Genomic DNA, 12,535 nt, shown 5'->3' on the forward strand with positions numbered 1-12,535 from the left:
CTTTCTGTTTTCCTGGCTGAAGGTCAATGTTAAGTTCCAACATTACCAAGGATCTCCGGCCTGCCCGGGCACTCCGTCTGCCTGGCGCTGGCCAACATCTTGACGGAGAAGCACACTGAAAAGCACGCACACACAGACACGCACACACAGACACGCACACACAGACACGCACACAGAGACACGCACACAGAGACACGCACACACAGACACGCACACACAGACACGAACACACAGACACGCACACACAGACACGCACACACAGACACGCACACAGAGACACGCACACAGAGACACGCACACACAGACACGCACACAGAGACACGCACACAGAGACACGCACACACAGACACGCACACAGAGACACGCACACAGAGACACGCACACAGAGACACGCACACAGAGACACGCACACACAGACACGCACACACAGACACGCACACACAGACACGCACACACAGACACGCACACACAGACATGCACACACAGACACGCACACAGAGAGAGAGAGAAAGGCACACTGGCAGGACCTGAACCCCAGAGCCCAGAACCCAGTGCTGGTGCTACACTGCCAATTACATTCCTAAGTCTTTAATTGTATGGAAAGACGACAAACAAAGTCGGTTTCCACTTGTTCCAGGGCCGGTGGTGTGTGTTTGTGATTGTGTTTAACTAGCTGAGTTTGGTTAGGTCCGGGCCTGATGCATTTTCCTACCACTGTTGTTTTTTCCTCACATTAATAGAGAGTTGTGTTATTTATCTGCCATGCTCGGTTAGAAGTTAGAAGCAGCCACTGGCTGGGCTGGGACTTGGACCAAGCCACAAAGCCACCAAACCACAGAGTACCAGAGGAGAGTTTCCACTGTTGGGGACAACTCAGGACTCTGGAGACTGAGGCCTGCTTGACCCAAACTGACCAGCAGCATGGTGCCAGGGTTCTGTGACTTCCGTCTAGTGGTAGTGCAACCTGTAGACTAGAGGTTGGTTCCCTGGGTCTGTAGTAGTAGAGACGGACAGGGCCTACCTCACGGAGGGGATTGGAGTCTGGTGAAAGCTATGTTTCAAGAGCCTTAGTAGCAGACCCAGATTAGCCCATGTTTTAAATGTAGATGTGTGTGTGTGTTGTTGGCTATGCTGTGTCAACAGGGACCGTGCACATGCTCTGGGAGCGGCATTGCTCGTGTATTTGTATATAGAGTTGTGCCTGAGAAAACTGCCTAAAGTATGTGATTAACTACTGTGTGCACAGTGTTTACAATGTGTGGCGCAATACTCATAGTACTGACGTGGATATGGCTGTTTTTGGTGGGTGCATTTACTGTGTGTACTATGTGCCTGTGTCTCTCTGTGTGTGTGTGTGTGTGTGTGTGTGTGTGTGTGTGTGTGTGTACACTATGACAGCGCTAGAAATAAGTGTGTGTGCCTGCTCTATGTCGATGTCTCTCACAAGAAGAGCGGGAGCAGCAGGCCTGGCCTATTATTAACCCAGAATGCCGTGCTCACGGCGAGAGGCAGCTGTAGCCCGAGCAGGAGAGCAAACAAAAGATGCAGGCACGCGGTGTCACACACACACAGCCTCGGCTACCCCCCCGCCCATCTGCACTGTGTATGTGTGTTGTCTGTGCAAACACAGGGCCAGCTGATTAATTAGATGAACACACGGGTCGGCACCACAAGTGGTTCAGTCTGTCACCATGACGGCCGTAATCACCCTCACAGGAGGGTTCACTCACATTCACACGAGAGGAAGGGGGAGAGCAAGGTTGCACACACCTACAGCACGCTATACACACTACTGTACAATTACTGTCCCTGTTAATAGTGCACTCACATTAACACTGTTCAGGAAGATTGGAAATATATTGACACTAAATATGGACACTAAACCAAATATAGACTACTGTACCTACCAATAAAGAAGCAGAGGTCCTGTACACAGCAGTTTCCTTTCAGCTGCTAGCTCTAGCAGAAGAACTGCCTCCTCCTGCCTCTTACTGATAAATACATACTCTTTGTTATAAACCTTTATTGGAGATGAGAATTCATCTAGGAGGAGTATGAGAAGTGGGGATGCATACTGCCAGTTGGGTGGGATCCTCAACTCGTCTCTCCATCTGTCAGTAAGTCTGTGCCACTCCTGAACCCCCCACACCCACAGTAGACCTACTGCACGCACACACACACGTACGTACGTACGCACGTACGTACGCACACACACACACACCCTCTACATGGCCCCTGCCATGGTACGTCACCAGTCACCAAGGCCATCTGTTAGCTCACCACAGCAGTTTTACACTGTGACATGGTGGTACACACACACAGACTTGTGCTGACACAAGTCTATGCAGGCAATACTACAGTGATACTCAGGGGCGCAACTTTGGTTTTAGAAGTGGGGGGGGAACTAATATTATATATATTTTTTAAATAGTAGGATAAACACTCCAAACAGCCTACCCGACCGCTCGGAGGCGTCCGCATGGTCCTAAAGCACACAGTTGCCTTGTTTTGTATCACATTCCAATGATAAAACTGGGGGGACAAAAATGCAATTCCCCAAGTGAAAGTTGCACCCCTGGTGATACTACTGTATACTGAAATCCTACCAGGGAATGACTATCATATCAAAATGTACATATCAGCACTGACCCTGTTCTTAGTTAGACTACTAGAACTCAGACAGATAGACAGACATTAACAGAAAGACACACAGATAGTCTAGTAGACCAGAGTTCAATCACTTTCAAAGACATTTAGATGGAAGTATTTAGATATTTATTTATTTGAAAAGAAACGTAGTTGAATATTGGAATGTATTTAGAAATACACTTGGAAAGTATTTGAAAACACTCAAATACACTGACTCAAATACACTCCCATGCATTTAACCCAGTTATTTTAATATAGTATTTGAAATAAGGATTTGAAAATACGGTCAGACTTGATTTGGATCGTCCGGATTTTTGCTTTGTAGATGCTCTACAGATGGTCATACTATCAACAAACTATCTGTTGATAAACAACTGCTTGCTAAGGTTAGGGTTAGGTTAAGAATAAGGTTAGGGTAAGGATTAAGTTTAGGGTTAAAGTTAGAGCTAGGGTTAATAGATAGTTAGTTGAAATATTACTGATAGTCTGTAGAGCATCTACATATGGACTATCCAAATAAAGTGTTACCGAAAATACTTCCAATAGAAGTAGTTAATTAGGCCACATTATTTGAAAATAGTCAAATACACCAACAACAACAAAATAAATAACAAATAATTAAATACACATGAACCCTGGTCTGCTCTGTGGTATATTTCATGTGCTGCTCTGACCTCCTAAAAACTCAGTCCTTCCATTGCTGCACTGCGCTGCTCAGTCATTCACTGCTTCATGATGTCCTACAGAGCCAGTGTGTGTGTGTGTGTGTGTTTTGTGTGAATGTTTGTTTGTGCGTCCTACAGAGCCTGCATGGCACAGAAGCTATTTCTAGGCCTCGCTCAGACAGGTTCTTACTAATCCCAGGGTGAACCTGTCAGTCTTTTCAGTCAACAACTTTTCTCACACTTTTCTTCTTGGTATGTACAGGTAACTGCCAAAATAAAGGAAACACTTGAGTAAATGAGGGCCACAAAGCAAGTGCTTCCACACTGGTCTGGAATTAACATCTCATCATCATGCTTAGGGTCATATATAAAAATGCTGGGCAGGCCCAGTTGCCCATTATTTTGGCTACCATGGCTAGAAGAGATCTCAGTGAGTTGGGTAGGAGGGGGCACATTTGACAGGAGCTTCGTTGACCAAGACTGCACAACTTGCTGATGTTTCACAATATGCCATGGCCGTGTCAGTCAGCAGATCTCAACCCAATTGAACACTTATGAGAGATTCTGGAACATTTTTCCCCCACCATCAACACATTTCTCATGGAAAAATGGTGTTGCATCCCTCCAATAAAGTTCCAGACACTTGTAGAATCTATGCCAAAGTGCATTGAAGCTGTTCTGTCTCGTGGTGTTTCCTTTATTTTGGCAGTTACCTGTAGCTACACCGTCTGAGGGAAATTGACTGAGGCAGCCAGACTTTTACTTGCACAATGTGTGTGTGAATGTGTGTTGGAGAGTGTGAGAGAGAAATAGAGAGTGAGTAATTAAGGATATACTGATTATGATTATGCGTGCGTACACACAACTGTGCGACTAAGTCTGAGTGTATGAGTGTGTGTAGGCATACACATGTAGTGTATTATGCAGCTGGTGAACTTGTGTCTGATGGCCTTTCATACATGACTTATTGATAATGGACCGTGTAATTAGCCTGGCCCTTGCTAGCACACAATACAGCACTTCCTGATGCACACACACTTTCTGTCACAGCCACTCCAGGCTGTTTATTAACTATGGGCCATTTGACTGCTGTTTATTTGAATACGTGACTGAGCGGGACCAGTGTGCAGAGAAGCAGAAGTGGCTGTGCATGGCAGATTAGAAACTAAATGGGGAATGGTGGTTTCTCAAACGGCTTGTGCCGAGTTAGGATTTGTAGTGTTCTTGAAGTGAAGAGGCACTGTTAATGAGTTAGTCTCATCATTCTCCAGTCAGTTTGTTATACCACCGTAAATAGAGGTACATTAGTCCTCTTCAGAATGGAAAGGGCCTTCCACACACAGTATGTGTGTGTGTGTGTGTGTGTGTGTGTGTGTGTGTGTGTATGTATGTGTGTGTGTCAGATAAGGATGAGCTATTTGTGACGAGGTCAATAGTGCGAGAGTCATTAGTCTATTGTGCTGCTATGATGTCCAATCCTCCTGTCAGGACCACTCAATAACAACCCTACTGTGTACAAAACCCAACGGACGATTTAAGTGCTGTATTTATGAAATACAAATCACTACAACGAGACATCATTTCACCCAGGAGAATTCAGTAACTGGTGGAAGGTATCTTTTTCCACAGTGTTATAAAACAGAAGCATTTTTGTAAAACACGTGTTAGCTGGATGCTATGCAACAATGTAATGTAATGCAACTTTTTTTTAATTCTAAAGGATAATAAAATAATGAAAATGTAAGGAGACACAGAGAGAGTGTAGTGAGTACAGACACAGAGAGAGTGTAGTGAGTACAGACACAGAGAGAGTGTGGTGAGTACAGACACAGAGAGAGTGTGGTGAGTACAGACACAGAGAGAGTGTAGTGAGTACAGACAGAGAGAGAGTGTAGTGAGTACAGACACAGAGAGTGTGGTGAGTACAGACACAGAGAGAGTGTGGTGAGTACAGACACAGAGAGATGGAGAGGCTGACAGACAGAGCTGTGTCTTACCGTCGTCCAGTGTGATGTCCTGCAGGCCGATGGTTCTGAAGGTGGGCTCTCTCTCCTCCGGCTCCTGCTTGATGTTCACACTCTCCCCCTCCGTAGGGAAGGGGCTCTGCTGGGGGGCAAGGGGGTGCTGCTGCACGGGGTTGCTGCTGCACAAGCCTGGGGACAGGCTGGACATGACAGGGCTGCTGGCCTGGGGACTGTGTGCTGGGGGGCCCAGAGGGCTGCCGGTGGGGGAGGTGGGCGACTGGTAGGGCAGGGAGTGGAGCTGGGGGGAGGGTGGCCCGGAATGGGGCGAGGGAACCATGTGGGCTGGAGGGGCACTGGAGGTAGTGGGACAGGAGGCAGACCTCTGGCTGGTGGGGTGGTAGCCCCCCATAGCTCTCTGCAGCTGGGGGGAGGGCTGCATTGGATGGTTTGGGTGGGTGGGTGAGGGCTGGCCCATGGGGTGGTTGGGGCGGGTGGGCGAGGGCACCTGGCTGGGGTTGGGGGGGCAGTGGTAGCCCATGGAGAGCAGGTGAGGGGCAGAGTGGGATGAGTGGGTCATGGGCTGGCTGTGGGGGGCCGTGGAGATGGGGCTGTGGGGGCTGGAGACCTGCTGGGCGGAGGTGGATGGGGAGGAGTGGTACACCATACCCAGCCCCATGGGGTGGGGGTGGGAGGCCCCGGGGTCAGACTGCTGCTGGTGGTAAGGCATCCTCTCATAGCCCTGCGGAACCCCAGTGTTCATGGAAAGGCTGGGCTGGCCATTGTAGGGCAGGTTGGGATTTAGGTTGCTTAGGTGGCTGGGGTGGGTGTGACTCTGCTGCATAGGATGGTGTTGGTAGGAAGGCCTGTTGGGAGGGGCTGGGCCCGGATGGAACGTCATGTGGCAGTCAGCAGGCGTGTGGAGGCCTCGGCCCTGGAGGTGAGGCAGGTGCTGGAAGGAGGGGGAGCCCATGAGGGGGCAGGCAGGCTGCAGAGTATGGAGGCTGGAGCCGGGGCCCGCAGCCAGGCCCCGGGGAGAGCTGGACAGAAGGCCGTCCGGTGGGTGGCCCTGCTCAGGGGAAGGCAGCTGGGTGTGGGTACTGCGGACCAGGATGGCAGCATGGGCCAGGGGCATGGACATACCGGGCATGGGGGGCACAGCAGGGGGCCCTTCCATCTCTTCTCTGTTGTGCTCCTGCTTCACCAGGACTGGAGACAGTGAGTGAGAGTGAGCGAGACAGAGACAGAGACAGAGACAGAGAGAGAGAGAGAGAGAGAGAGAGAGAGAGAGAGAGAGAGAGAGAGAGAGAGAGAGAGAGAGAGAGAGAGAGAGACACTCAGTATGGGAAACCAACGCATTGCCTTTCACATGATACCAGCATTAATATATTCAAATCTTTCATTGCAGCCATAAATATTTTGGTGACATATGTTATGATTATGATAACAGATAATGAATTCCAAAGAAAAACACAAGGCAGTACTCATTTGTTTGACCAAATTCTGGAACACCACAAATAGCCAAATCTCAGGATTAACTTCCCAATCAACATCCACATGAACATCAACATGAACTTGGTTCACCCAAGTTCAGAATGTATGTTTTAACTATATTAGAAATCTTTACTTAAACGGAGCACCTTTACAACGGCGCATAGCACAACTCTGCTGTGTACCAATCAGTAACCTATTTCCCAATCTGGTGCTTGTGACCGGGCAGGGTTTTATTTTGACTCAGCTCTGAATCAGAGAGAGGGAGCATATGTTGTTGGGTTTGGGTGCCATCATGTTGACTGCAGTATGGGGAGAAGCAAAATGCCTTCCAGCCATGCTGAAACCAGGAGGAGGACAAACCAGTTCACAGCCCCTAGTACCCCTACTACCTCCCAGGGCCCTCCCTCTGACAGGCATGTTACTGAGAGAATACAGCCAGGAAGACCTGTGTCTGAGGGGGAAGGGACAGAGATACTGTGATAGATTGGGTTAAATGGTGCTTTTATACATGTTTTGGTTTTGAAGGGGAAAGGCACTGCGATATTGTAGAGACAGAAGGGGTCTTCCTCAGCACCTATCCATACTTGGCCAACCCTAATGACAAAGTTTTTCTTGTCTTGACCACCTGAGAACCCTACACATTCTAATCATGACATCCTCCTTAAGGGATCTCAGAAGTTAACTGATGCTCTTTTCTCACAGTTCAGCCCTAAACCAGGCCAGCCAGGGCCCTACTACCCACGCACACTAGGTAGCACAGTGTGATTGGTGGGCCGGTGATGTCACAATTAAGGGTGCGGTGTCCGTGGTAACAATAGTGGCGTCTACACTGACAGAGCAGGCTTCCTGTGCTGTGCTCTAATTGGCTGTCCTGGTAGGGTAGCGTGGAAAACAGGAAGCACTAGAAGAGTGGGCGACGTGCTGCAAACGGAGAGTGGGTGGAAGGGCACATACACATCTAAACACACTCACACACATTGCTGTGGTAGATATCAGAAATTGCTCACTTGTCATTATATTCCACCAACACAGTTTTCGTTTTGACTAACGTTGATTCGACGTTATTGTTGGAAAACAATAACAATATCAAGTAACTATGCAGGGATTTGACTTAATGAGAAACATTAGGAAACTGTAGAATCCACGTAAAAAAAAAAGAAAATTCAGCCTTGGAGAGATTTCATTTTAGACAAACAACACCGTTTGAAATTCCCACAATTCCTGTGTGCAATAAAATGTTCCTGGAGAGCAGAAATTTGCACACTAAAACTTAAATGCAAATACACATCAGAAATAGACAGCAATAGAGTTTCATGGTGCTTTACATAAACAATCGGCGGATGCACATGTAACTGTTAGTGGAGGAGCCCCTTCTTTAACCACAGCTATGCAAACTGTGAGGGAAAGTTCAAAGCTCTCCAAAACCGCGTTAGTTAGCTAAGCCCAAAAGCAGGATCCTCGGCAGTGTGTGTATGTTTGTATGCGTGTGCTGCTGCTTTCCATGGCTGTATCTGCTTTCTGTCAATCCCCCTGAGAGGTCAACACAGGAGTGACAAGCAGGTTTCAACGTGACTCCACATGATCCTGTTCCAGTATGTCTTTAGAACACTCCCACTGCCACACAACTGCTACATCATATAAATGTGGTTGATGAGATGTTAGCTAAACACCACGTGTTGCAAGATCTAATCATCTGCAGTGGAACACAACCGCCAGTGATTCTAAAGACTTGCAATTCAAGCACTATGATTGGTGTAGAATAGAGGTTGACCGATTAATTGGAATGGCCGATTAATTAGGGCCGATTTCAAGTTTTCATAACAATCGGAAATCTGTATTTTGGGGCGCCGATTTGCCGATTTTTGTATACCTTTATTTAACTAGGCAAGTCAGTTAAGAACGCATTTTTATTTTCAAAGACGGCCTAGGAACGGTGGGTTAACTGCCTCGTTCAGGGGCAGAACGACAGATTTTCACCTTGTCAGTTTGGGGGATCCAATCTTGCAACCTTACAGTTAACTAGTCCAACGCAATAACGACCTGCCTTTCTCGTTGCACTCCACAACGCCTGTTACGCGAAATGCAGTAAGCCAAGGTAAGTTGCTAGCTAGCATTAAACTTATCTTATAAAAAACAATCAATCATAATCACTAGTTAACTACACATGGTTGATGATATTACTAGATATTATCTAGCGTGTCCTGCGTTGCATATAATCTGACTGAGCATACAAGTATCTAAGTATCTGACTGAGCGGTGGTAGGCAGAAGCAGGCGCGTAAACATTCATTCAAACAGCACTTTCGTGCATTTTGCCAGCAGCTCTTCGTTGTGCATCAAGCATTGCGCTGTTTATGACTTCAAGCCTATCAACTCCCGAGATGAGGCTGGTGTAACCGAAGTGAAATGGCTAGCTAGTTAGCGCGCGCTAATAGCGTTTCAAACGTCACTCGCTCTGAGCCTTCTAGTAGTTGTTCCCCTTGCTCTGCATGGGTAACGCTGCTTCAATGGTGGCTGTTGTCGTTGTGTTGCTGGTTCGAGCCCAGGGAGGAGCGAGGAGAGGGACGGAAGCTATACTGTTACACTGGCAATACTAAAGTGCCTATAAGAACATCCAATAGTCAAAGATTAATGAAATACAAATGGTATAGAGGGAAATAGTCCTATAATTCCTATAATAACTACAACCTAAAACTTCTTACCTGGGAATATTGAAGACTCATGTTAAAAGGAACCACCAGCTTTCATATGTTCTCATGTTCTGAGCAAGGAACTGAAACGTTCGCTTTCTTACATAGCACATATTGCACTTTTACTTTCTTCTCCAACACTTTGTTTTTGCATTATTTAAACCAAATTGAACATGTTTCATTATTTACTTGAGGCTAAATTGATTTTATTGATGTATTATATTAAGTTAAAATAAGTGTTCATTCAGTATTGTTGTAATTGTCATTATTACAAATACATTTAAAAAAATTGTCAGATTAATCGGTATCGACTTTTTTGGTCCTCCAATAATCGGTATTGGTATCGGCGTTGAAAAATCATAATCGGTCGACCTCTAGTGTAGAATGTAGATCCTCCTACCTGACAGGTAAGTGAAGCGTTGTGATTGGCTCCTTTTCCGTTTGCCGTTACACACGTAGAACTGCACCTGAACAGCCGAGGTCACGGTCTTACTGTGGTAGGGAGGGACCTCCACTACGACGCTCGACTGGGAGAAGGATCCAACACAGTCAACGTTTCCACTTTTCACAGACATTCACATTAGTTAGGATACTTTAGTAATAATGAATGAATAATGCTACATCAATATAACAGCTGTAAAAATATAGCCTAATGATACAGAATAATATACATCATGCTTGTGACAGCTAAGCTACAGAGAGGTGTAGAAAGCTTGTGTTCTACTTACTCCTTGACTTTTCTCACGGATGATTTTCGCCTCCACTTCCCACTGGGGTCGTCCATCTAAAAAGACAAAAAGAGAGAGAGAAGACATGACAGATGAGTAAAACACATTGTAGGACTCCATTTTGACAGACGGCAAGATCACAGCATTCCCAGTCCAGGCTGGGCCTGGCGAGAGACAATGCATTCGGCTCTTAGTCTGCTTTTCAAATTATGTGTGAATTAATGAATAAATGGCAGAATGGCACCCATAGGGATTCAGCATAGAGTCAACCCACCTTCTTCTCCTCCACAAACAGATGGAGTCAACAGACAAATTTGACACAAAGGACTCCATCAAATCCTCCCCTAATTGAATTGCCAGCTCTTGGATTAATTCCTATATCAATGTGAATCTGGGAGGAAGTGAATTCTAGTATCTGTCAAATAGTTTTCAAATAGAAAACCAAGACCATTAAATCTAAAGATCATACAGTAATGCTGAGTTGAATAAGTCAAGTAGCTCAATGCACCTGACATGCAATAAACTCCGGCAAAAGAACCTAAATATGAAGACAATCTATGATCATTACACTGTATTTCAGAGCCATCTTTAAGTCTTGTGTAATATTTTGGAATGTATCTTCTGGGTTACTGTCTATTTTCCTAATGATCATCATGTCAGTGTCACGCCCTGGCCTTAGTTGTCTTTGTTTTCTTGATTATTTTGGTTAGGTTAGAGTGTGACATGGGGGATTTATGTGTTTTGTCTGGTCTAGGGTTTGTTGTATGTTTATGGGGCTGTTTCCTTTCTAGGTAGTTTGTATGTCTACGGTTGCCTAGATTGGTTCTCAATTAGAGGCAGCTGTCTATCGTTGTCTCTGATTGGGAACCATATTTAGGCAGCCATATTCTGTGGGTACTTTGTGGGTGGTTGTCTTCTGTCATTGCACCAGATAGGACTGTTTCGGTTTTCACATTTGTTGTTTTGTATTTTGTAGTGTTCTCATTTATCGTCTATATTAAACATGTTGAACACTAACCACGCTGCATTTTGGTCCTCCTCTCCGTTACAGTCAGTGTAAGACTCCCTGCCCCAGCAGACATGGCTCAATATGAACCACAGAAAAACTTCGGAAAGCAGAGGGATTTCAATTGGTTCTGGCTGGGGGACCAGAAACATCTCAATGATGTCATCTTTATGGACACAAAAACTCTGTGGAGAGTATTTTTACAGCTATTAAAAAGTAATCAGTCTAAATATCCTGTTGTTTGTCTTGCCTGGTTAACATTATGGAGAGACGAGTGGAATAACTCTATTTATTTAAAATCCCTGCCTCCCTCCTCCCTCCGCCGGTCGGTCCACCACGCGCTAGGCTACGTTGCGCTGCCAGAGTTCTGGCTGGCTTAGGAAAGGAAACATCCCCTTATTTTCCAGTTTTCCTCCTACAGATCTAATGATCTGGCCAGACATCTTAGGCATCCAGCCATTCAGAAAAACAGTTGAGAGAATTATAACGGGCTGCTGCGTTTAAGGAGGTTACGATCATCACAACTACTAAATCAGATATGTATTCAGCAACTACTGCAGTCACTTACAGTAGTAAGTAGCTACAACTTTTTTTTAATGACATGATGCCACACTAACTTGCAATTGAAAATGGGTCTGTTTCATGCTGTTCATAACATATGGATCTGATTACATCTGACTGTACCTGTGTTACTTCTCCGCTTCCCCAAAACAATCTGCCCTAATGCCTGCTGAAAGACTCCCCATCTTTACAATGGGATCTTATAGCTGTACTGTAGTTATAGGTTAAGTCCTGTACATCTACAGTATTCTGCTTTTCCTTCCAAACGCTTCCCCTTCTAATAGCCATCTATAGTAGATGGCCCTTCTCTGATCTCCTCTTAACTGATAACTGTTCAGAGAGATAACATACTACTTTAGTTAGGAAGACCCTTGATCTCATCCTAACAGAGGCAGATGACAGTCTTTGCCCCAGTAATCCTGTGGTGCATTAGACTCTTCTATAGAGCTCAATGGAGATTCCACCATCCCACAGAATGAAACAGAACAGGTTTATGACATAAGCCACTTTAGGCTATTGTATCTCTACTGGAAGATTCCTTATCTTTTTGTGAAAGGGGGGCTCTAGCTACTCCTCTAGGTATCTGAGTCAGCTTTCTGGTAATGCCTGAATAATGACCTTGGGTGCCTTAGCTCTGTCTGACTTCAGCATACTGAGCGTATTTCTGCAGCACATGTTGACATTCAATAGGGAGGAGGGAGAGGGCCCCACATGTACTGCCACCATCCTCCGCCCACCACTAAACAAGCTCCAACAGGAACCTACCCGATGACGGAGAGAAA

The 12,535-nt window shown here is 45.9% G+C and overlaps 1 protein-coding gene across 3 annotated transcripts in view; it reads right to left on the reverse strand.

The window, feature by feature from the left end:
* The window catches only part of LOC110506757 (nuclear factor of activated T-cells, cytoplasmic 3), a 107,299-nt gene that overhangs the window by 12,842 nt on the left and 81,922 nt on the right, over positions 1 to 12,535 (reverse strand). For all 3 annotated transcript variants that reach the window (XM_036964593.2, XM_036964592.2, XM_036964594.2), the window contains exons 7-9: positions 10,187 to 10,242; positions 9,859 to 9,985; positions 5,312 to 6,484 (exon numbers count right to left, since the gene is read on the reverse strand). In XM_036964593.2, the coding sequence (XP_036820488.2) occupies positions 5,312 to 6,484; positions 9,859 to 9,985; positions 10,187 to 10,242 (1,356 nt within the window). The remainder of the gene's footprint in view (positions 1 to 5,311; positions 6,485 to 9,858; positions 9,986 to 10,186; positions 10,243 to 12,535) is intronic.

Source organism: Oncorhynchus mykiss, chromosome 26 (genome assembly GCF_057628025.1).
Source record: "Oncorhynchus mykiss isolate SJ-2025 chromosome 26, ASM5762802v1, whole genome shotgun sequence".
NCBI classification, from domain to species: Eukaryota; Metazoa; Chordata; class Actinopteri; order Salmoniformes; family Salmonidae; genus Oncorhynchus; species Oncorhynchus mykiss.